This window comes from Psammomys obesus, unplaced genomic scaffold (assembly GCF_907164565.1).
Source record: "Psammomys obesus unplaced genomic scaffold, mPsaObe1.curated_primary_1811, whole genome shotgun sequence".
In the NCBI taxonomy this organism is placed as follows: Eukaryota; Metazoa; Chordata; class Mammalia; order Rodentia; family Muridae; genus Psammomys; species Psammomys obesus.
The window spans coordinates 4,615,174-4,640,802 of NW_026591711.1; the positions used below are offsets into that span (position 1 = coordinate 4,615,174).

The 25,629-nt window shown below is 42.7% G+C and overlaps 1 protein-coding gene across 1 annotated transcript in view; it reads left to right on the plus strand.

Annotated features, from left to right (window-relative positions):
• The window catches only part of Creb5 (cAMP responsive element binding protein 5), a 281,386-nt gene that overhangs the window by 191,209 nt on the left and 64,548 nt on the right, over window positions 1-25,629 (plus strand). The window contains exon 5 of the mRNA XM_055611818.1: window positions 24,527-24,653. Coding sequence (XP_055467793.1) covers window positions 24,527-24,653 — 127 coding nt within the window. The remainder of the gene's footprint in view (window positions 1-24,526; window positions 24,654-25,629) is intronic.

The window sequence follows — 25,629 nt, forward strand, 5'->3', positions numbered from 1 at the left end:
CTTTCTTTCTTTCTTTCTTTCTTTCTTTCTTTCTTTCTTTCTTTCTTCCTTCCCCATACAGCACACAGCCTTTTGTTGCATCTACCTCTTCTTGGCCTTCTTATTTATCAAAATGCTTCAGTCAGCTCAACAACACTTTGTACGAAAGAGCTGGTCCCATTTAACTCCTCTGGAATTAATCATAATGGCAGCAATTAAAAGAAGCTCATTTAGTATAAATGTAGACATAAATTGCTCTCGCCTTACATTTCCCCTCTAGGGTTGCTCTCACTGGCATCCACCCTCATTCAGATGGGCCAAAGCCCCCCTCCATATAGATGATTTCTCTGAATCCCGAGTTTGCTCAGACATTGCTACTTTTTGCCGTTTAGTCCCTCTGAGCTCAAAGGTCAAGCTCTGGGGTACAGGTCACAAGCAGCAGCTTTTGATTTAGATTTTACCCTCACCATCTAGATCTCCTTAGCAGGAGACAAATAATCCGACAATTCTAATGCATACAGAGAGGTCTTCAGTCCACCCAGCTTTCTTCACAGGATCAGAAATCAAGACTTCCAGATTGTGAAGAGAGAGAGAGTGGAGAGAGAGTGCAGTGGTTAAGGGCACTCCCTCCTCTTCCAGAGGACCACGGTTCTCATCCCAGCACCAAAACTGGGTGGCTCACAATTATCATGGTAATTTTAGGTGGGGATCTTACACTCTTTTCTGGCCCTGGAGGGAACTTGCACACACTTGGCAGACACACACACACACACACACACACACACACACACACACGAATAAAAATGATGACTAAAACTAGATAAATCTTTTAAAGATTGTGAAGAGAATGGTCCAAGGTCATAAAGCGATTTTGTAGCAGAGCTAGGACCAGGACCTAAGGCAGGAAGTCAGACATACTTCCATCCCATCAGGCTGTCTGCCTTGATGTCTTTTTTGTAATGCTTCTCAGTGCTCCTCCTCCCCACCCCGGCCCCAGGCTTCTGATGGGGAAGAAACAAAGGTTTACATGTGTAGGGTCTGAGCGGAGGCAAGCTGTGTATACAGAAGCTGGGGACATGCAGGCCCCAAGCTACTCAAGACCCCACTACCCAAATGTGGAAAGAACCTTGGGGAGGCAGACACAAGAACTTGCTATTTTTTTTTTTTTTGCCCCCAACCATAGAGTCAGTGGGGTCTAGTTAGTGGGTGAAGCAGCGCAGTTTCCTTCAGCCCCAGGCCGTACATGGGATGGCATAAGCTGCCATTCTCCTCTCCTACCTCCCCCTGCGTGAGCCTGACCAGCATGGAACAGACGTCCAACCTGTGCAGAGCTGGGGGCTTTCCTGGCTCTATCACCCACCCACCTGCAGAAAATGACCTCGGACCTGCCAGTCCCACTGCTTCCGCCCTCCGTCTCACCAGGTAGGGAACAGCTTAGACCACAGTCCCAAAAGAGCCAAGCTTTGCAGTCCCACAGAGATTCCTGTTCTTCATGGGCACAGAGAACGTGTCAGTGCGTTGCCAGTTCTGACAAGACAAACACTAACAGCAACAGCAACAGCAACAGCAACAGACAGAGGGTAATTCTCAGGAGTTTTCCTGGCTTCCTATCCTTTGCCGTAGAGGCAGCTTTTACTTTGTTAGGGTTGGTCTACCCTGGCTCTGCAAAGTGTGATAGTGCTTTTGTCATGATGCTCTAAGCTAAGACGTGGCACAACCATTTAACCCAATTCACCTTCCCATAGCCATTACCACAGGAAGCCTAGGATCCAGCTTCCCTAGAATCCCCATGGCTCCTTGGTATGGAATGAACTACGGTAGCTCCTGACCTCAGAAGGGTGTTTCTAGTTAATTAATGACGGTTAAGTGCTTGGAAAATGACATAGCAGGTCACGCTTGCTTGAGGTTTTTAAATCCTAGTCAGCCGATCCCTTTTCTTAACTAGTAATGTATCCTGCCCACCCCCACCCATTTATGCCCTTTTTGTCTTTTTCTTCCAAACTTGGGGTAAAGCCTTCTAGGGTGACCTAGGCCAGTGTGGCCAGGGAGCTCATGCTCATGTTTAAGGACTTGTGAAGCCAGTTGATAGTATCATTGGGAGAATGGCCATCGAGGAAAATGTGGTTTCTGTGTGGCAAAGTGGTTTTGAACAGTGTTTTGTTTGTTTGTTTAAAGCTCCGTGTGGCAGCAATGAGAGACTTATTTTCTACCCAGCCCGACAGACTGTGTATATGTTGATGTACAACTATACAGAGAGCATTCTGTACCAGTGGGTACGATAGCCATGGCTTCAACTTTCTCCAGCCTGAAAACATTTGGGAAAAATTAGTGTGTACTAAACATGTACACACTACATGTTTTCTTCTTGACACTCTTCCCTAGACAATGTATTGCCGTGACTGTTTACATAGCATTTACACTGAATTAGGCAGCATGAGTCATCTAGAGATGATTCAAAGTAAAACGGACACACGTGAATAGGTTACATGTAACTGCCACAGTGTTGTCGTTGTTGTTGTTGTTGTTTTTAAGGGGCTTGAGCAGAGCAACTGTGCATTTTGGTGTCTCCTGAGACCAATTCTGTGACTGCAGCAATGAGATGGCTGTGTTCACACATACATACATGCATACATACATACATACATACATACATACATACATACATACATATATACATACATGCATGCATTCATGCATGAATATGTAACCTATATACACACACACATACACACACACTATGCCTGCTCTTTGTGGAATGGTATTCCTGACTGAACATAGGGCTTCATGGGTAGCTACTTGTATCTCTAAAAGGCTGATGTCAGGTTGTGCTGGTTTTTACCAACTTCTCACTGTTTGCCCTGTGGCATTGCACTCAGGCTTTAAAAAGCCCTGGCAGAGTAGGGCTGTTACGGTGATGTGTAGTGAGGGTCAGGAGTCCTGGGACGACTCCCCACCTGTGCCCCAATGCCAAGAGTTCTTGCCCAGATCTGTTGCCTCTTACAAAATGATGGTGTTTGTCTTCGAACTGAGCTTACCCTTAAAGAACTTTAAAGTCCACCTTCGAGGGAGTACTGCCTGGGGAACAGTGCCCCATTTGGTCCGCAACTAACACTCAGAGTTCCGTGGGATGCCATGCAGACAAACATTGCCTGACTGGGACTTCTGTTCAGTCCTTCCTGGTTCTGACATTTGGTCGTTTTACTTCCCCTCAAGGCTTTCATGGAACAAGACATGGCAGACTTGATTTCCTCTGATTCGGGAAGTGGGAATCCCAGGTGCCCTGCTACCCCTAGAATCCAAAGGAATTTTACCACTGAGCTAAGTGTTAGCATCATGCTTTGTTCTTAGCTTGTGCATGAGGCCTGGTCAGGAGAGGAATGAGTCTGAGCGGTCCTCCTAGGTGGAGGAACAGACAGGCAATTGAGGCTTGTTTGTGTGAGCTATTTTCTTGCCTCTAAATTCACTATTGCTCCCCAGCACAACTCCAATCATTTGCCTTACAGCTGGGAAAACACCATCTTCTGGTTCTCAGAAAGAAAGGCCTTTCAGACTTATGAGAGAGAGAAACAGAAAGAGAAAGAGAGAGAGAGAGAGAGAAACCCAAAGGACTCCCTGAACATCAAATAGTTCTTACAAAGCACCATTTTGATGAGTTAAGTGTAAATGATTTAAAAACATACGGATTAAATTCCCCTTGAAAGACACATGGGTTTAAAAATTAAGGGGGAAAGTGCTTGGCGAGATGGATTTCAGGCCTGTGCCAAACCTCAAAATGTTTGAAAAATGGTTTCAGACATTTTTACTGAATGCAAAATGCCATGGGGTTACCTCCTCCCTAGACATGGCAGTGAATCTTTTAACAACACTTATATGACAAGAAAAAAAGGCCTGTGAGGGTCCATCATTTAGTCACTTCTTAATTGCCCTACCTCTGGAAAAGAATACAGTCATAGGTTTAAGAGAACTGTCTGATGGACAAACTAAAATTTCAAGGCTGGCAATTACTGGAAAATAACCCTTGAACTCAAAAATATGCCGCTGCTCCATGTCAATCACGGTATTTTCTAAGTGGGATAATAAACCCTAGGGAGGTGTGGGATTGAGTACTCTTTATTCGTCCGTGTCTAGAGCCATGCATGGTAGTTCTAGTTGCTTGTCTGGCATTATGATGCCAGCCCCTTGGAGGACAGAGGGGAAATTGTATGACAGCAGATTGGAGGGAAAACCCGCTGGCTTACAACAGCAGCTGCTGCACAGGATGCTGTGTGTTCCTGAGGCAGGGTGAGATGTGGTCCGCAGGTTGCTGGGAAGAAGCCTGAGTTCTGTTTAGCTTCTCTATTGAATAAGCCATATCGTAACTTCTCCTGGCATGTGGAGACTGGGGAGCAGAGTATTAAGGATCAATTATCTCACGACTGTTGTGCATGGGCTGTATTAAGTCGCCTCCAATTATTTTTTACTGGCTATTCCTGACAAAAGCAGGCTGACACTTTTACTGCCTTTTTTTTTTTTTTTTCTGTATGCAAAGGCACAGGAGTGGGTGTTTTGAGAGATCCAACTGTGTAAGCAAAGGAGAACGGTTGGGTGACAAGGGCCTGGGCTGGATGCGGCTGGGCAGGGCTGGGCCAGGCCTGTGAAGCCATCTTGTTTCGCTTTCATATGTAAGCCAGGATGACCAAGGTTTGCTTGCCTGCTTCCTTCCTTCCTTCCTTTCGTCCTTTCATTCCTTTCTTTTGAAAGAAAGAGTGCATTCAGTGACTGCCAATATTGGCTTAGAAACCTGGACAACCGTCAGTTTTATCGAAAGTTTTCAAGTCAAAGCAGGCCCCCTCCCCGCTAAAAGTATTAATGTTTTTAATTTTATTCTACAAGCCGTGGAAAACTATTGTTTTGTCAAGAGCATCTCACATAGCACCTTGCCCTTCCCTTTAGGAGGCAAAATTAACGTGTTGCGGAAGGCAAGGAGAAAATGTCAGAGAAAACTACTTTCAGTGTTTCCAGTGAAAATCTTAATAAACACTGACTGTTAAATTCTACTCCCTGCCTATCTTATGCTTATCTGTATAAAGCTCAAAATAAAAAAGAGATAAGCACTAAAAATCCTGGAGAAAAGAAAACCAAATATACTAACTTTCTTTCTTAGAAAAGGCTTCAGATTCAGAAAATGGTGTGCTGAATCCTGGTTCAGTTTTTTGTTGCTTTTGTTTTGTTTTGTTTTTTGTTTGTTTGTTTGTTTACCTTTCCATGAACAGCTCAATATAGAACAATAGGGTTTTAAAAACCAAGGAAGAGGTACTTCTAACTATGGAAGCTTCCAGTCCTCTGTCAAGGAGCTTCCCTCCCTCTCACCCCTAATACCCTTCCCCATCCATGTCACGGTTGCTTCATTCAAAGCACTATCAAGTGCTTCTCTCCATTTTCGAGTTGAAAGAAAAATTTTCTAAATGCCCATTGTTCCCAGTCTCCCATCCTCAGGGGTGTCTGCCTGAGCGCAAGCATGATTAAAACCTTTGCAGGTGAGATTGTTGTCGTCCAAAGAGAATGTTTTTTTCCTGCATTAAGCTATGGGTGTTAGAAGCTATTGAAAATTCCAACCCACCCAGCATGGGCAGGTAGCTAAGCCTAAGGCTGCCACCAGCCCCCAGCCCCCATCCCCTACACATACATCTGTGTTTGCACACAGCCGACACATATGCCTGCAGTGCTAGTGAGGTTAATCCTTTCTTCCCCTGAGCATTTCCTGTGTCTGCTCTCCTGTGCCCTGGAACCCCCCAGGGTGTTAGGTGTCACTCTGGGGGTAGGGGATATCTCCCATTACAGACTGGTTTCCATGCCTCTTCTTTCCCTTAATACATGATGGATTTCTTTAGGGCAGAATGATCTTTTATTCATGTTAGACTGGGCAGAGTTCTTAAAACACAGCTGAAGCTAAGTAAATGTTTGAGCCATAGTTATAAAATATTTTGGTTGTATCTGTTGCTGCCACCACCAAATGATGTTTGGCAGTCTGCAGGCAACCTGTAGGCTTAGTTCTTGGAGAAAATGTGAGAAAGAAGCATGGTAGAGGAGAGCTAGTGCTTAAGAATGGACTCCCTCTGGGTCCCAGCTTATTCCTCTAACCTGTGTTTATCTAAATGGTTGTATTTATATCTATTTCCTTTTGATAAAAATAGCTCTAAAAAGTGAATTTACCACACGTAGAGAGAAGGTTCTTTGGACTCCCTGTAGCCCTGTATGTGTGGATTCAGTTAAATGTGTGTTTTCTGAGTCATCTGACTTCTGAGCTTTCACTTTTTTCAAACAGCGCAATTAAGATAGGTTCCCAGGGATTTAAAAAAAATAAGCCTGTGAGTAAGGCAGACACTGTATAGGTTGAGGCCCATATAAGGAGTGTGTGGGCACCTGCCCAAAGGGAGAGCAGCATTAAGAGTCATTCAAAACCTACAGGGTGTCAACAAGCTTTTGAGAAGGCTGCATTAGGGATGCAAATTTGTAGTTCCTTGATTATGATAAGCACTGGAAAGAAAACAGTGAAACCCATTAGAAGGTTTTGGGAACTGAGGAAGATGAGTCTAAGTTTCTGCTAGGCCCAGCATCCAGGCTCTTCTCTGCCTCTGACCCAGCAAGTCTAATGATTTAAATGCCCCCAGAATTCCTCTTGTTTTGGATAAAGCCAATTAGCTCATCTGTCAAAGGGCCAACTTTGAAATTTCATCTATGTCAGATATGATTCAGTTTAATGAGATCCATTCTCTGGATTACAACCTGGCTAGAAGCGGGCTTCCCACGTGGAATGAGTCTTGGGTTGTCCAGGTACTCATTTTTGTTATGAAAGGTTGATGTTGATATGAAATCCATCGTTCTTACTCCATGGTTTCCTACACACAGACCCACAAGAGAGGTATATTTAATAAACATGTTGGGATTTTCTACGGAAAGGCATCTATCATAAGGACACCTTTAATCATGGCCATCTGAGTTACTCAAGGTGCTGTCAAGCGATATTCATCGTAATGAATAAATTGAAATGTAATTCTTTTTATAATCACTCTAAATTTGAAAAAAATATGTATAATTGATTTTTTCCATCTTCCTTGATCTTCAGAGAATCGTATTAGAACGTCATGAAACAAAATATTTAAAATATGTTTCAAATAATGAACAAAAATTACTTCATCTAATAAAGATGTGGAATTCATTTATAAAGACAAATGCTGGCTATGGACCAATGGACCAGAGAGGTTGCCTGAAGTTTGCACTAGGCAGCCATTCTCAAATGCTTACATCTCTCTGCCACCCATAAGCTGGCTCTGTGTTAAGAAAGCAAATTCTCTCATCCATACTGTACCATAAGATAATTGCTTTAATTTATTTTGTTTTTGTCACACACATACACAAAAGTCACCGTACACATGGCAGAAGTTATGTTATCTTCCTTGTGAAGCAGGCCACGACTCCAAGAACAAGTTCTGAATATACGGCATGCCTTATTTATAAAAAGATTACTTGGCTTATGTGGTTGATGCTTGGGAACTGAATATAAAAGTTAAATTTTTTGACCTTTCTGGAGAGTTTCAGCAATTGAAACCACTGGCAAAAATGGAAAGCACTTGATTCTCATAAGAACAGTTGAGTGGTTTGGCATTAACCTAAAGGAAAAAATCAAAAGTCCTGGAACAAACCATTTGGTATTTTCCCTTTTGTGCTTGTAAGAGAAAGAGTCCCTGGCTTGAGGAAGCTCTGTTACCAACAGCAGACAAGCATCTTTGTGCTACACTGGATGGACTTTCTTCACCTGTAAACCTTGTAGCTCTCTTCTGCTATTTTCTTTTCTTTTCATTCTAAATGGACCAGAATGGACTGAAAGCAAGCATGAACTTCCCCAATGAGTAAATCAGTCAGAATAACTGTCTCTGACATATATATCCCCAGTTATCATGGGATGTGAATAAGGCACGAGGCAGACACTGAGCAGTTTAACACATCTGCAGTGTATTATGACAGTGAACACAGGGTGAGGTGTGACTGCATAGATTAGACATACCTCTAATTTAAGGCTCAGAAAAAACTTTAAGAAAGTAATATTTAAACAAAGATATAAAGGATGAATAAAAGTTGGTCCATAATAGAACAGGTGGCTAGGCATTCTAGGCTCAGGGTACAAGCATGAAGCAAGGCCCTGGAATAAGAAAGAACTTGGTACATTTAAGGAAATTAATGAAAGTCAAGGGCTGGGTATATCAAACCAGGTGAAAAGTAGTACTGCTTCCGGGAGATATAGGATTTAAAGTATGCTTTCTCTTAGGAAAAATTAAGACCTCAATGCAAAGGAAAGCCACAGAAGAATGTTGAAATACAGGGAAATGGCATGACTAATCTTTGGTGCACAAAAAATCATTCTGGCATCAATGCAGTTAGATTTCAGAGGAACAGCATGAGAGGCAGAAACTGTTCCAGAAGAACAAGTAAGAGAAGACAGTGTCTGGACCAGGATCTCCTCAATGAGGATAGAGCCAGAATGGATAGAGTTCAGGTCGACTTTGGAAGTGGAGACAAAGGAACTTGGTGAATAATGAAGGAACACTATGAGGATATGGATGCTACTACCTAGACAATTAGTTCACTTACTGGATATATGCAGTTTTATGGGGTATTCTCTTGGAACAGAACCTGAAGATGGAAGACTATATTAGTCAGGGTTCATCAGAGAAACACGCCAATAAGAAAGAGATAGATGGATGGATGGGTAGATGGATGCTGGTGACCTCTGACAGACAGTGGTTTGTGGTGCTGGCAAAGTATACCCTTTCAACTCTCTGGTTTCCCTTTCAGCTTAGAACCCAGTAAATCAAATGATATATTAAACACTCTACCATAGCATAAAGGTTGGGATAAATAATTTTGTTCAACTACAGGCTACTATAAGCATTTTGAACACTTAATGTAAACTCAGCTAAGATAGGACTTTCAACATATATGAAATATAGCTATTTTGTAAGCTTATCATGAATTTATCCAGATGTAACCCCATTGTGCGTGGAGGACTGTCCAACTATCTACCTACCCAACTTAAGGAATTAGCTAGTGACTTAGACTACGAAAGTCAAGAGGCTCCACAAATGGCTGGAGATCCAGAGGAACAGGCAGTGCAGATTCCAGTAGCAATCTGAGGGCATAAGAATGAGAAGCACCCCTGGGATTTGTCCCTCACCAAAATCGCTTGAAGACAAGCAACCACACAGAGAGACAGTACCCTTTTCCTTCGGTTGAGAGCTTTGGTTGCCTTCGGATTCTCTGGGTGTTGCTTGATGGGCACTCCACTGGAGAAGGCATGCTGCTGATTTCAGTGTATCTGCGCAGATGAGTCTCTTCTAGCTGCACCCTCCCAGAAACATCTAGAAGGAATGTTTAAGCGGCTCTCTAGGCAGTCTAGGGCCCATCATGCTAATGCATACAGCTTTCACAGGCACCACAACCGGGGTCAGTCATCCACAGGCTCAGCATAGGCCATTAAGGAATCTCATCCTGGCTTTTTAGAAGGCAGGTCAAGTGTCAGATACTACACGGTAGTGACAATGTTTCCTTTCTCAGGTTTGAAGGATCTTAATTGTTCTCAAAATACCAGGTTTCCAGCCAGTGCCAATGGGCATGCACTGAAAAGTTAGACCTATGCATCTGGGAGGCTGTCTTCCTGAATTCCTCAAAATGCCATTCTGTTCAATAATAAATGGCAGATACAAACAACTAACATGAAGCTTAACCTTTCTTTTATGCTTGTCATTGTCTATACATGAGAAAAAGCTGTCCCCTCTCCCGCTCTTTGGGACCTTGCTTTCTTTCACTGCTTGGCTTACTTTAGCAATACTCAGGAACAAGGGTGCATTTTGCTGTTCAATGAAGGTGATATTCAGAGCATCCAGTAAGAAATTATTCACCCATTTCCCTTGATTTCTAGATAGATCTATTCTTAACTTACCTAACATTGGGGACCATATAAACTCATGTAAGTTTAGTGATATAAAGGTCTTTGAGATAACTGGTCAGCTGTTGTATTTTATACACAGAACAGTGGAAACTCAGAGACATTGATGACTTAGTCCACTCCCCCATCCTCCACCCCCCCCCCCCCCGGCAAATGAATGGCTTAGGCAGTGTGGTCCTTGGGGTGTTCATACTCAAAGCCACGCCACATCACCACCAACTTAGTTACTATACTTTACCATTTTACTTCCAATTGACACATCCAGAGAAAGAAGCTCTCAGCCTTTCTGTTCTGGGTCACAGTTTAGGGTCCCAAGGAGAAACTCAGCCCTCATCACAGGCCAGTGTAGGGGCTTCTCAGGGAGCCACTACTTCCTGTGGGCAAGCATCACGTGGTATGAACCCAAGCGCGCTGTCAGTCACTTTCTGTTTCTATTTCTTTTACAGATTTACTCTCTGTAGCTGAAATTGACATTTACTTTGCCTGTAACTCTACCACAAATTAAAATCAGACCCTGAGTCTGTCTGGGGAAGATGTTTATTAAGCTGTAGGAAGACATCTAAAATGAGTCCAAATTACATTTTAAACGTGAAACCCCAAATGCCACATTCATTTAAGGGCAGGAATAAAACTGTCTGGAGGGCAATTTGGGTACAGAGCAAGTCACCCCTCTTTGGCACAATGCAGGGCCACCAGGGGAGAGGAAGGGGGCTCTGCATGACTTTTCCCAAAACATTTCAACCTAAAGGGTTTTGTTTTTGTTTGTTTGTTTTTCAGGATAAACCTAAAAGAAAAATAAGCTTTTTAAAACTTGATGTCTTTAACAGATGTAGGCATTTAAATATTTAAAATTTACTGATCCACATTTATTCTGGAGTTTGTTTGCTTTGCTGTTTTTTGAGGCAGATTCTCCCTATGTATCCCAGGCCTACCCCAACCTGTGTCCCTCTTGTCTCAGCCCCTCAGGTATTGGGATGACAGCTGTGTACCAATGTGCCACTCACTTTCAAATGTACTCACAAATACATTAAGGGAGGCTTGGGTGAAATAGCAAAGTAAAACGAGTCTAAACCCATTCCACTGCTTGGTGGGTTAAAAGCAGTTGCCACACAAGCCCCATACCCTGTGTTTGGTCTCCAGATCCCACAGTGGAAGTAAAGACTGATTCCCAATAGTCATCTTTACACACACACACACACACACACACACACACACACACACACACACACCAAGCTAGTGATAAATAAAAATAAAGTAAAGCATAGGTTCCAATGTTTGACCCAGCTAATACAGCCCCATTAGGGTTTTGCTTTTGTTTGTTGTTGTTGTTGTTGTTGCCTGTTAGTGTGTATGTGCATGCTGTGTTTGTATGTGGTGAGTGTGCTCATGCACAGAACATGGCCCACTGGTTCATCTTGCTACTTATTAACGGAAGCAGCCTTGTCCCCAGGGAAGCCACACCCTCAGCCTGTTGCCTGTGTGTCCACCCCAGGCTGAGAAGGTCTCTGAGATTCTTGGGTAAAAAGTGCAAAGTAAATACTGAGTATCATAATTATGAACTTTATTGCTTCAGCTTCACAGGGTGTGCTCCTGCAAAGGTAGTGGGCTTGAAGGGACCTCTAAGAGGTCGCCCCAATGGGTGGTCACAGTTTCCTAGAACCTCCACCCTGCTTCCATGTCCCTTGCTCAAGACAGGGGCTGCTCTGACCTGACCACAACTTCCCTAGAAATCAGAATGGTCCTTCAAGTAACCATGGTGTTTACCAAAAAATAAAACCAAACCAAAATAAACAAACACAAACAAAACCAAAAACCAGATATGGATTTGGAGGCATGGCTAGAACAACTGCCTAACATGTGTGAGGACCTAGAGAAAGAATTTTAAAATAAAAATTACCCTCGTCACAGATAGGTCATGGGGATATAGGTGTGAGGAACTGAGAAACAGGGTAGGATAAGGTAATATCATTAAGTCATTCAACAACCACAGCTTCTACTGAATGCCAAACTCAGTGTTCTCTTCACTCCAGTCTAAAGGAATGACTGACACGCACTGTAGGAGCCAAACCATGGGCCGTCTGTCCTGGCATGACTCTCCCAGGAGAAGATAACAGGCACTCGCAGGCATCCCAATAATGCAAGTGACACACATCTCTTGGTTTGTTTCTGGATCTTTCTTCCAAATCCTGCACTTCCAACCTTAGAGGAACATGGTATTAGTCTGTTTTATAAAATGACACTAGTAATGATATTATTATTAAATCAGATGCATCGGGGCTCATGCATAGAATATAGGCTGGCGTCCTCCTGGCACCAAAGACAGTCGGGACATTCTCTCACATGCCCTTCTGGCCATCCCTGTGACGTTGACATCACAGCTGCATGGTTCTGTTGAAGGGAAAGCAGTAAGGCTGAGTGGACTGTAGGCACCCCATGTCCTTAGTCTGTAGCGGGGCCAGGAGGCAGCTGGGCCTGCCAGCCAATCCAGGCACTGTACTCATGTCGGAGACCAGACATGGCAGCCTGCACAGCTCCCATTCTCTGTGGACCATCCTGGCTGAAGTAACTGAAAATAGACCTCATGTGGGATTGAGGGATCTGCCATCTCTCCTGCTCCTCCCTGCTTGAGCCCAGGAAGGACAAGAACACAGCTACGGTTTTTTTGTTTTGTTTTTGTTTCTTTTTGGTTTCTTTTGTGACAGTTTCTCTATGCAACCTTGGCTGTCTTGGACTTGCTTTGTAGACCCGGCTGGCCTTGGACTCACAGTGATCCACCTGCCTCTGCCTCCCTAGTGCTGGGACTAAAGGCATGCACCACTTCACCCAGCTCACAGTTTTGTCTTTAAAAGCCCAACAAGAGGCATTGCTAAAACTTCCACTAGCCGTTTGGTTGTTTTTCTCCGTCTGTTCTCGGGGACTTGCTCTTTTCTAACTTGTGTTCCATGCTGCTCATTTCTGGTTAAGCTGCTGCTGTTCTGCTTTGACTACAGTTGGGAATCGCTGAGTCATATGGAAATTGAAAACTGTTCTGTTGCCTCCCACACTTCTCCTTTGAGTCTTCCTTTGAGTGAAACGGTTTTGATCCTGTGCTTCCCCCTTTAGGCCATCCTTTGTGTATTTTCCTGTACATTGCTGGAGCCTTCTCTGAGTTCAACCTTTCTTGTCACTCCCGCCCCCTACATTGTATTCACCCTGGATCTGGCCAGGGTTTCTTCAGTACCTGGACTATGGGACTGGGGAGTCTGATGCTGAGCTTTGTATCCTCTGTCAGGACATAAACTTGAAGGGTGTTTACTAAACTGGGGTGGGAGGTAGGGGAACAAGGGCTCCTCTTGGAATTGTTACTTCATCGTTAAGAATAGAGGGTCTGCTGGATGTGGTAGCACTTTAATTCCAGTACTTGGGAGGCAGAAGCAGGAAGATCTCTGTGAGTTCTAGGCCAGCCTGGTCCTTAGTTCCAGGGCAGTGAGAGCTACAAAGTGAGGACCTGCCTAAAAAAAAAAAAAAAAAAAAAAACAAACCAAAAAAAACGTAGAAGTGGGGCCTTACAGTCCAGTGCTAGAGCACTTGGTTGACGCTTCTAAGTCCCTGGGTTCCCTCCTCAGTAACACCAAATAGAATGGAATAGAGTCAAAAAGAACAGAACAGAATAGAATAGAATAAAATAGAACAGAATAGATACTTGCTCTTGGGAGATCAAGCTTTTAGCACCTGGTTGCCTAGCCAAGTATGGTGTCCAGCTGTCAAAGCTACTCCTTCTAGAACAGGAACACCTCGCCTCTCCTGTAGGAACGTACACTCACAAAACAGTGAATTCCAGTACCAACTCCTAAAGGGCAGGGGTGGAGAGTGTCACAGGTTTGCCCTCCCTGGAGACATATGGGCAGAGCCTCTCCTCAAGGTTCCACAAGAAGTTAGGTAAAAGCATTAGTAAGAGATTCCTATGAAGGCCATGGAGAAATCTCTTGGGCCTTTTCTAACTTCTGCTTCCACTGGAGCTTCTTGGGGCTGATGCTGTTCCAGGGAAAACTTCAGTTGTAAATTTGAAATCTAGGTGTAGGTGGCTTGTGCCAACGGCAGATTCCACCAGAAACGACTCAATTAAAAGATACTGACTGACAGGCTGCAAAGCCAGGAGAAACCTAAGCAGAGTTTCTGGCAGAGAGCTTGGGTGGGGGTGGGGCCCTGCCTGCTGTCTAGGAACCCAGGGAGTTCTGGGCCTCCACAGAATCTGCAGGCAAGAGTGGTAGTGAATGCTGCCATGAATTATTCATTTCTGGAGGATGAGAAGAGCAGCAATCTCAAGGAAAAGGCAAGGCTCACAATCACAGGCCTGCTTATTCGTCCTTAGGAAGCCAGGAGGCTTGTTAACAGGAAAAGCTGCTCGGAGACATGCCTCTATAGGAAGGGAAGTTTTCTCCCCACCAGTGAGGTGTGCACCCTTCTCTGAGCTATGCCCACAGTCTTTTCCATCTGTCTGTCGTTCTGCATTTACTTGCCTTTTCCAAGTGTGACTCCGTGAATGATTGATGCAACGTGAAGTTTATTGTCTGATCGGAAAGCTGTCATCTTCCTGTGTGAGCAGCTGACCCGTGGCTAAGGCCAAACTGCTTAGGAGTTTAGGGTCCTTTATAAAATGACCTTTACAAAGAACTGTTAGCTTTTTATATGGAAAAAAATGTCATGTTTGGAAATGGATTTTTTTCCCTTAGAATATTACATCAGAAACTAATCCAGCGGTGTTTTGGGTTAGCTCAAATGAATCCGCCTGACAGCAGGACTAATTCAGATTAATGGTGCAGAAATCAGTCATTAAAAAAGAAAGAGAGGAAAAAAAACAGGAGGGAAAATGATCTAACAGTCTTTACAGAATGATCATAAACTTGGGTTTCTCCTCCTACTGCTCCTCCTTCTGCTTAAAGCGTATGAAAGCTCTAGCAAGCCCTCCTCTGCGGTGGCTGCAGGCATGTACTAATGCCCTCCTCAGCATTGCCTTATGCTATCAGACCCCTCAAGGCCCCAGCAGGATGCAGATTGCTGGCATTATTATTATTGTTGTTGTCATTGTTGTTGTTGTTTTACTTGTATTGGCTTTTCACTGCCGGGCCTTCACTTAAAAAAAAAGTAGTTATGGTTTCTTTCCAAGACATCAGATACTACGTCTAAAAAATAAAGGCATCAGTAGTGTCTGACTGATAAACACAGAGGCCCAGATTTAGCCTGTGCGATGAACTGGGCTTCAGACACTTCTGGCAGTGACCATGTAAGTTGACCACAGTGTGGGGTAACTGGCATCTCAGAGAGCAGAGCTTAGGGCATTATGCCAGATAACCCTACAGTTAGTCATGCTATACATATAGATTGGGGACGTGAAGATTGGAGACATGAGTGTGGAACCATTCTTGGCCTTCTGGTATGAAACACCTCAAATAGCACTTGAAATGGAAACTGGCTTAGTTGATACAAAACCAAATGGATCTAAGGAATCACCTGAAAGCTTGAGTTTAACCTAAAGGACATGAGCATAAGATATGTATAACCTCATGTTTTCTACCAGAAATGGCCCAGCCTGCACACAATTCTGTGTTCCAACCCCAGTACCAAAACAGAGGACCACAGATGGGGTGTGGGAGTCTGTTGATGAACACTGGAGTTTGGCTTCTGACTTAGATTCAGTTAAATTCTTCTCATAATTTAGCACTTGAATACTGCTCTGCAATGTCTGTTGCAGTAGATAGGATCCTGCGTATCTGTTTTCATTGATTCCAGAAGTATACGTCTTGCACCTCCTTGAAGTACAGGAGCCCCTGTCCTGCTAGATAAGATAAACAAAATATCTGACTGATGAAGCTTATTGGTACCCATATTTATGTAATGGCAAGGAGAGATTCCTCTTTTTGTCTCTACCCCTACTTCAGTATAACCCAGTGAGGGCCTCACCATGCCGTAAAGTGTTATAAACCTGAGCTACAGCCTCAACTTTAGAGAGACCTTTTTAAAATCACTCAATAATTGATGAAATGCGATAGAAAAGCTGAAATGATAAACTCCAAAGCAACAGTGGCACATACTAATTTCTTGTTATTAAATTCTTCCCAAAGGGAAACTTGTAAAAGATTTTTATACTGATGACCGAGGAAACCAAACCATTTCCCCCCTGAATGGGAATATATAGCATCTTCAAATATATTATTGCTTGATTCATCTTTGATGAGTGATTGATAGATGGGTTTATTGGGTGATTAAATATCAATAGATACTATCATAAAAAAAATAGAAGGGGTATTGAGAGCATTATTAAACAGCCCCAATCTAATAGGATTGCCTAAGAAAGGTAGTGAGAATGACTCAGGTCAGAGGTCTATGGTTGGAAGGAAAATGTAGACATACTACCTGGAATGGAGCAGAGGCTAGGGACTAGAAATAACCGAGCAAAGCCATTGGAGGGGTGGTGGTCAGAAGTCTTAGAAGTTTGTTGTGTTCTGTTACAGGGAGATGGGATTACAGGAACCCTTGAAGGAGCTCCACGGCACTGCTATTGACATTGCTATTTGGCTAGGTTTTTTCTTATTGGTTTTTTTTTTAATGGAAAGAAAATAGGATATAGGGGCAGAAAATAGGATATAGATCCAAAGGGCAGAATTCTCTGGTTAAACACCTGTAAATTTGTGTAACTAGAAGAGTGATCAAGGGACATTGGGAGCAGCTCCTTATCAGCAGAGGCCCTTACTTGAAGTTAAGCCATCTTGGAAAAGGAGACTGCATGCTTTCCTTAAAGCTTCCTTTCTTAGGGCTAAATATGAACTTCTTTGTCTCACTTTTAAAAGGGGGAAATGCTGTATTTCCCATTTGTCTTTAGGACCTTAGTGATGAGACATTGTGAAGTGTGAGTCCAGTCAAAAAAGTTACAGGCAACAGGGTAATTCATTCCCTCTCATATTTTTTAATTGGAATAATTACATAATTTTTTAAAATATGTGTTAGGCAGCTTTCTTGTTTTCCCAATTATTGCTTTTGTTGGCTTTTGTCAGGAAAAACAAGACACCAAGGTCTCTGGGGAACTAGTTTGGTTCCATTTGAGGAAATATTTGCAAGAGCCTTTTCTTAGAAATAATATGATGTCATTCTGCAGTTCTCTAAAGTTCTGAGTGAGAAGGGTCCATTTTATTCTGTGGAGAAGGGCTTGGAAACCTGAAGCTGCTGGATTGTTAAAGAACAGATATGCAGGAATTGTTGAATACTGTGTATTGCTATAGTTCCTTAATTAAAGCCAAATATTGGTGGTTTTTAACATCTCAACTTTAAATCATAATTTGTTGACAGAAATATGATTGTCCTGTTTAGTTTTGGTCAAATTGACTCAAGTTAGAGTCAATTGAAAAAAGAAAATTTCATTTGAGAAAAAAAAAAAATCTCCGTAAGATTGTCCTGGGGTAAGCCTGATTGATGTGGGAGGATCCAGCTCCTTGGCTAGTAGTACCCCCTGGGCAGGTGGACCTGGGTTATGTAAGAAAGCAGGCCAAGAAAGCCAGGGGGAGCAATCTAGTAAGCAACATTCCTCTATAATTCTACTTTAGTTCTTGCCTCCAGTTTCCTGCTCTGAGTTCCTGCCTTGGCTTCTGATAATCAGCTGTAACCTGTTAGCAAAATAAAGCCTCTCCTCACCAAGTTGCTTTGGGTCATAGTGTTTTAACATAGCAACATAAACCTAAGACAATAATATTTAATCTGTTGTTTGATCAGTGCTTTAGAAGAATGAGAAAAATAGTAATGGCTATTTTTATTATTCAATGGATTTAGTATGCTATCACATGTAAATTTTACTATCGACTCACTTGTCAACTTGATTTTAATGTCAATTTGGTATGAATTATTATTACCTTATGGGGTGCCTCAGCTAGGGAATCACCCTGATTGCTAAATTTATGTGGGAAGGCCTACCCCAAATGTGGCTGAGCATTCTAGTCACAGCAGAAATTTTAAAAAGCAAGGCAGAAAGAACATCATTTGTCTTTTGTTGGCTTGGCCTTCCCTTTCACTGCTGAGTTAATTTACTCTGTTGCTGACCCCGAGGAAATACTTATCCTAAAATAAGTATTTTACCTCAGTGATGCTGTTCTCTTAGTCACAGCTGATTTTCCAGCCCCAGCTTATCAGCATCCATTGTTCCTCAAAAGCCAAGGTTTCACCTCCGTGGTATTGGTCTCTTGTTATTCACAGCCAATTCTTATTCCTAATTAGTACTACACAAACAGCCCCAATAGAGTCTTTTCTTCCATCCAAAACTTCAGAAGCTTAGACCTCCATTATCTGAATTTCTCTCAACATTCTTGCCTTCTAAGTTTTCAAGAAGAGCCATTTAAGCTCTGAGCATTCAGTATCTTCTCCAGTTCTGAGTTCTAAATGCTTTCATAATCCTACCCCCCAAGCAGCAAGGTAAGGTCTGTTACATTTACGTCCCAGTCCTGGTAGTACCAATTTCTGTTCCAGTTAGTTGTCAACTGGATGGAGTTTGGAGTTATTTGAGAGTTCAACTTGGGGGTTGTCTTGATTAGACTGGCCAATGGGCATGTCAATGAGGCATTTCCTAATTGATGGGAGAGGAACCAGCTCCCTAGAGGCAGTGCCATCCATAGACAGGGGTCCTGGGCTGTAAAAGAAAGCAAAATAAGAAGGAACTAGTGAGCAAGAAAATGAACAGCTCTCCTCCATGGTTTTTGCCTCTGTGTTTTCTGCTTGAGTTCTTGCCCAACTCCCTTTCAGAATGGATTGTGACCTGGGAGTTGTAAGTAGGAATAAATCTTTTTCTCTTCAAGCGTTGATCATGATGTTTTATAAATAAACTAAAACACCATTTTAACCACTGAGAGGCAGATAAGGTAATTTCCCTCTGGATTACACAACTAATACATGGCAGAGACCACTTTTCTATCTGGCCAGCCCAGCTTCTGAGTCCATGTTCTTTACCACTTATTATGCAGTGAAATCATCACCCATGGAAGAAATTCATATCTTGTCTTCTGCTTGATGATCCGGACAGTCTGCCTTCTTTGCAACACTGGGAATTTAAAATTTCTATTTCACAGGAGAATAGGTAGATGAATATTTCTACCCATTAGAAAACACCTCCTTAGATTTAAAAGCCTGAAGATCTATGTTGTCATCTTTAGAACTTTACTCTCCCTATTTCATAAAAAAGAAAAAGTTGGCCAATTTAGTTCACAATACTTCGGTCTAACTTTTATTTTCAGAGGCAAATAACAAGCATACTGGTCAACCATGGCTCTGTGTGTGTGTGTGTGTGAAATGGTGTTAAATGGAAGTGAGAAAGAAGCATGGGCCTAACAAGAGACTTTTATAGGGACATCTGAGGCTGGGGAAGAAGTTAGTCATGGTTCACATGCGATCTCAGTATTCAGAGCTATGTTGTATACTATCTCGGTGTCTTTGAATATAGACATTATACCAGGTGCACAATGAAGCACTGTGCACAGAGCAGTGATTGGGGAACAGCACTCTTGTGACAATGAAGCTTCCTTCCATCCTTGCTAGATTACAAACACTTATCTCCCTTATCATGTCCTACAGTCTGTGTCTTAGAGTTGCAAGGGATTTTGAGATAGCCTAGGCTATGTTTTCATCAGGCAGATGAAATGGGGGAGCTCACAAGTTCAGGAACTTTTTTCCCAGCTTAGTGCCTGAATCAATTTCCTGTTCAACACTTCCTTTTTTCCCCCCCTTTGAAGCTTTGAAAATCCTGCCTCCTACCAATTCCTTACATGATGATTTCTTCATGTCTCTCACATTGCTTTCATGTCTTTCCATGCTTAGAACTGAGCTTCTGATTTTCTCAGTTAACTGTGTGTGTGTGTCTGGGCCAAAGGGTTACTCTTTCTGCTTTGGCAGATAGTCCTGATAGTCTCTAAGCAATGCCTGGGTACCACAGATCACTGGAAGGCCTGGGAAAGGAAATCAAACTACAAAGTCCTACTTTAGACCTCCCAGACCCAAGCCCTGGGCTACAGCTACTTAGACAGAATGAGACAGACTTAGAGCAAGGAAGACTGGCAACCGCAGGCTGGGCTATTCAGACACCCCTAGACTGGAAAACATCCTTTGGGGGGGGGGAAATGAGGACATGAAACCTCTTGCTGTGGTACCTATCATTCTGCAAAGGACAGTGAAAACACAGTCTGTCATACTTGACATTTTAATTGAAAGAAAAGCTTACATAGATTTCAGCCGTAAGCGTGGTGTTTATACAAGTGTGTAAAGAGGGGTAATCTGTCAAGCTGGAAAACTCTTAGTGCGGGGCCTCAGTTCAGTAATTGAACAATCCAACATGAGCTCACACATTTACCTTGTTCCATGCCTCAATAATTTTTAGTAGAAATACTTTACCTAGAGGCATATGGTTATTAAAAAGGAGCCTCAGCTGGCCCGAGATCTGGAATGACTAGCTCATGGCAACAAGCCTGTACTAGAGGAAAGGCTGTCCCAGCTTTGTTTTCACAACTTTACTGCTATTTTGCCATCTGATTTTCAGAATCTAAGTATGTGTTGTTGGAAAGGTTTTTCGTTTATTTACCTATTTTTTTTTAAAGGAGAAAATAGAATTTCACATGGATGAATGATTTCTCATATTAGCAGTATTCTGGAATTTCACTACTTAGTGGTGCCCCAGTGATGTGAACATCAAAAGAAATAGACTGAATTTATTTTATCATGAAAATCAATAATAGCTTAGTTACAGAAGTGACAGAGTCATGAGATGCGGGAAGCTCTGGTCCCTTCCACGATGTGTGTAGTTATAGGCAAATGAAAAATATATCTATATTTTGTTTACTCCCAAGTGACAGTGGGAGTAACATGATCCTACCTACCACACCGAATTGTCTCAAGTCACGGGAAACTGGGATATAAAAACATTTTCAAAATTACTTGAAAACACCAAGTGAAACATACAAAGAATACTATAGATTAAATCAGAAAAAAAATAGTACCTACAAAAGGAATAAGATAATGCATGCAGCTATTCTGTTGTTTCTCTGGCTTCAGTAGTGTGACTATTCTGGATACATTTATGATGTCTTTGGACCAACTGATGGGGACAATGTTTCATATGCTAATTGGTGTTTGTTGGTTTGTTTGCTGTTTACGGCACAACTCAGGCTCTCGAGCATACTAGGCACACTGTGTCCACTGAGCCACACTCCCAGACCTGATCCTTTCTGGAAGTTGTGATGGCTACATAGAGGCCTTACTTTTTCTCACTACTTGTAATTTTAAAAGCCTACGCAAGGAATCCAGAAAACTCTGTTGGTTTGGTAAAAGGGCTTGGGAAACCAATTCACAGAATCTATATAAAATGATGCCATGGAAATTAGTCAGAAGTCAAGTACAGGAGGATCTTGAGTAGTCATATTTCCTTCCAAGTGTGCATTGCTAATTGGCCTGATTGGCATCACTTGGAAACTTCTAATCCCAAGGGAGTCAGGTCCCCTGAAAGGCTTTCTTAAGTAAAGAGGAAATACTTAATATTTTAAAATCTAGTAGATCTATGCAGGGTGTGGAAATAGCTAACCTAATTATTGGATTAAATGAAGTATTCCATTCCCTAGTGATTCAGTACACTTGGGAGTTTCCAGCCTTTGGAAAAGGAGTAAAAACTCACTTTAAATTCAATTATTTTACCATTTCCATTCGTATCCATTGTATTCTTTAATTAAATTCCTTTTTAAAAAAGATAACACATCGATAAAATCTGGTCACTTAGGCCATTTATTCACCATATCAGGTTAGAAATAGACAGTAAATGATGGTAATATACCCCGCTGCCTGACCTTGAGTCTTGAGCATGAGCTTGCAGACCTACCTAACATGTAGAAAGGACTTCAGTTGGCTTTCTCTTAAAAGTTTTTGTTTTCTCTGAACTGTACTTGAAGCTTCCCTCTAGTGACCAATTCTTGGTGAAGGATGCGGTTTCACGTGTACAGACATGCTGGCGTAGACATCTATTTGGAGGGAGATAGTGGCTGGACAGTTCCAGGGAGAGCTGCTCTCAGCAAATGTTGCCTCTTGTGAGACTATAAATCCAATGATGAACATTGGGTCTGAGGGAACTGTTAATGAATTGTGTTAATTTTATACGTAAGAGTGTTTTTGCATTCTTGTCTGTATGGGCACCACATGTAATCCCCTGGAACTGTAATTCAGATGGTTGTGAGCTCCCATGTGGGCACTGGGAATTAAACGAGGGTTCTCTGCAAGAGCTGTGAGGAATCTTCACCACTGAGCAACCTCTCCAGCGCTCAGTAACTGACATACCACTCTTCTCAGCAAAGTTTCCGAACAAACATCAGAATGGGAGCTCTAGACAAGTGTTGATTGTTGACTGAGTCCCATTCCATAGCTCTCAGACTGTGCTAACCACCTCTAAAGAGACTTTGAGACATGGCGAAGACATAAGCTATAAGCTCCAAGAGCAGCGGTTCTCAACCTTCCTAGTGTTGAGAACCTTTACTGCAGTTCCTCATGTTGTAGTGACCCCCAGCTCAAAAAATCATTTTTGTTGCTGCCTCATAGCTGTAATTTTGCTACTACTATGAATCATAATGTAAATATCTGTGTTTTCTGATGATCTTACGCAATCCCTATGAAACAGTTGTTCAACCCCCAAAGGGGTTGCGACCCACAGGTTAAGAACCTCTGTCCTAGAGTGTTTGGGGGCAGCTGGACCCCGAAGCCTGTTGAAACTGTGGAAGCCCAAGGATCTTCACACCTACCCAGGGGCAGTGGTCAGTTCTTTTTGCAGAGGTTCCCAGGGCACATGTCAAGAAACGGTCTTGGTGATTCCTTTGCGATGACACGCTCCATTGCTGTAAGCTTCTTAGCTAACCTACTTTTCTTTATACACACACACGCTGTTAGTGCAGCCCTTTGTGTCCACACAACCTCTGTGGTATGCTCTGTATTCTTTTATAGTTTCGTATATGCACCTTCCTGCACCTATCAGTCTTGACCAATTGATGACTAATCTTTCTAGGGTACCTGTGACTGTGATAAGGAGTTCAATTTTCAAGAAAGCTCTTGGGTAAAAAGAAGGAAAAATTTAAATCTTCTTTGAAATTTTAATAGCACTGTGAAAGAAGAGCATGCTGGCATTCTTGTCCCACTTCAGCTCACAATTCTCTTTGAGTCGCCAGAACATTATGGAAGAGTAGCTCCTTCCATGTCTCTGAACTGGCCTGTGGTACTTTGACAGCTCTGCACTGTTCCTCCGTGCTGCGATGGGACTCTAGACTGGCTTATGGCACTCTGTTGGGGGCTCTAATGCACTGTGGTGCTCTCCCAGGGCTCTAGACAGTGCTATTGTGCTCTGCGGTGGCTTTGGTCAGGTCCATGGGGCTCTAGACTGGGCTGTGCTGCTAAGTGAGGCACTCACTGGGCTGTGATGGTCTGATTAAACTCTAGCCATAATCTTGTGGTGTCATAGGGCTGTGGACAGGGCAGAGAACTCCGTGTTGAAGGGGAGGGTCACATGTTTTATTATCTTTAGAAAATTTGCTGATTTGGGAAGTAGGATATTCAGGATTAGAGGGTTGAATATAGAAGACTTGGGGCTTTTTTGTTCATCATTTACTTTAATTTCATGGTTTAATATTTATCCTGCTATGTAGAGGAGAAGTATGGGGAGATTGAGAATACAGCTACAAAGTTACTTGTTTGCCATTTTTAATAAACACAAATAATTCCCCTTTTCCCTCAACTCCACATTCCTTGGCTCATTAAATCAATTTCAGGCCTCTCTCTTTTTTTTTTTTGGCAAGTTGAAGTAAAATTTCAAACTATGCATCCCCCTGAGAAATGCTTACTCAAATATTGCAGGTCAGGCCCAAATCAATTTCTGTCAAACAGCCTAACACCTCACATTATGAAATAGGAGATTGTTTATAGGAGGCTGAATCTGGACTCACCCTAAGAAAGGCTGAGTCCAGTGCCAGGCCCCATGGTCCAGCTGCATTTGTTTGTGTCCCAGCTTTGTGTTTTTCCATTCATAATGAAACTACAAGAAAGTCAAAATGTATTTCTGCCAGGGATACATGAATGGAGTTTACTCTGTAATTGTGGAATGAACATGCAGCCAGAGCAAAGCCAGGCGGGCCTCAAGGCAAAGGTGTGGGTTAACATACCCTTGGACCTAGATCTGCCCCAGAGGTTGAGACAGGAATAAATGGCCACTCTGCTTCAGACTTTCTTTCTTAGAAGCAGAAGCTATTGGAGACACACCAATGTTTCCACTGAACATCAGTTAGATAACGGGTCAGGAAATGAAGTAGAATTTGTTGTATTAACTAGGAAGCAGCAAAGGAAACCAGGCATGTATTTTATTTGTTATTATTTCCCTAATATCCTCAATTATGTGGCTTTTCCCATCAGAGGATCTGATCTGTTTGCCTGTGATGTTGGTGTCCCCATTGGTTTTAGAAGCCGGGTAACAGACCCAGGCCATCAGGAATAATGTGGTTGTTTTGTTTTGTTTTGTTTTGTTTTCTTTGTCCCCAGGCCTGTCCCAGGCTCTCTATCATCTCTGCTCCATCTTCACAACAGACAGAGGCAGCCCATGCCGGCCTCCATGCCTGGAACCCTGCCCAACCCCACCATGCCAGGATCTTCTGCCGTCTTGATGCCTGTAAGCATTTCAGGGGGGAGGGCGGGCTTGTAGTGAATTCCCACTACTTCTGAGACTCTAGAGAAGAAAGTAGGAGCTGAGATATGAGCTGCCTGGGAAGAAGGTAGCTGCCTCTGAGTGCAGAGGGCACTCTGATCTGTGGGCCAGGTTGCATAGGGCATTCATGTACCCATTCTTAGGCATTTTCCTGTCCTTTGGGGTTTGGCTATGGGGCACAGTCTGTTTTACCTGTTGGTGGCAAACGAGGCTTCCACACAAAAAGAATGGAATTTGCTCAGAAAGATATTGTTTTATAGCTATAGTCAACCCCCTGTCTGTGATTCCATTCCCACAATTCAGCCAATCATGGACTAAAAGTATTGTTTTTAAAAAATGCATATTTTCTCAACATGTACAGAACTTTTTCCTCATTATTATTCCAAAATGATGCAGTTTAACAACATTTTTAGAATTTTCCTGTTGTATTAGGTAGAATAAGATGATATAAATGGGAGGTGTATGCAGATTACAAGCAAATACTGCACCATCTTGTATGAGAGACGTAAGCAGTCACAGATTTTGGCATCAAAGCATAGACTGGTGTTCTAGTGATAATTCCAGGGGGATACCAAGGGCTGGCTGCAGTCCCAAGTCTTTATCTTGAATCATATATGTGACCGTCAAATGGACAGTGGTGGCTCTAGGCCACATAATAGCTGGTAATCTGGATTTACACACATCATGTTCTACAAATCATAGCATTTACTAGTGCTTGCTCTATGCTGATCACTCTGCAAGCACTTCATCAGCACATGAAACAGTCCCCCAAGAAGCAGTCCCCCAAGGAGGTCTATGATGGTCCCCATCTTTTGAAGGAAGGAAGTTAGGCCAGTGACTTGCTCATCTGAGAAAGCAGAGCAGACAGATTTTTGAACTCAAGATACCTGGCTCCAAAGTCTGCTCTTTCAGCTACAAAATGATGCACACGTTCTTTTTT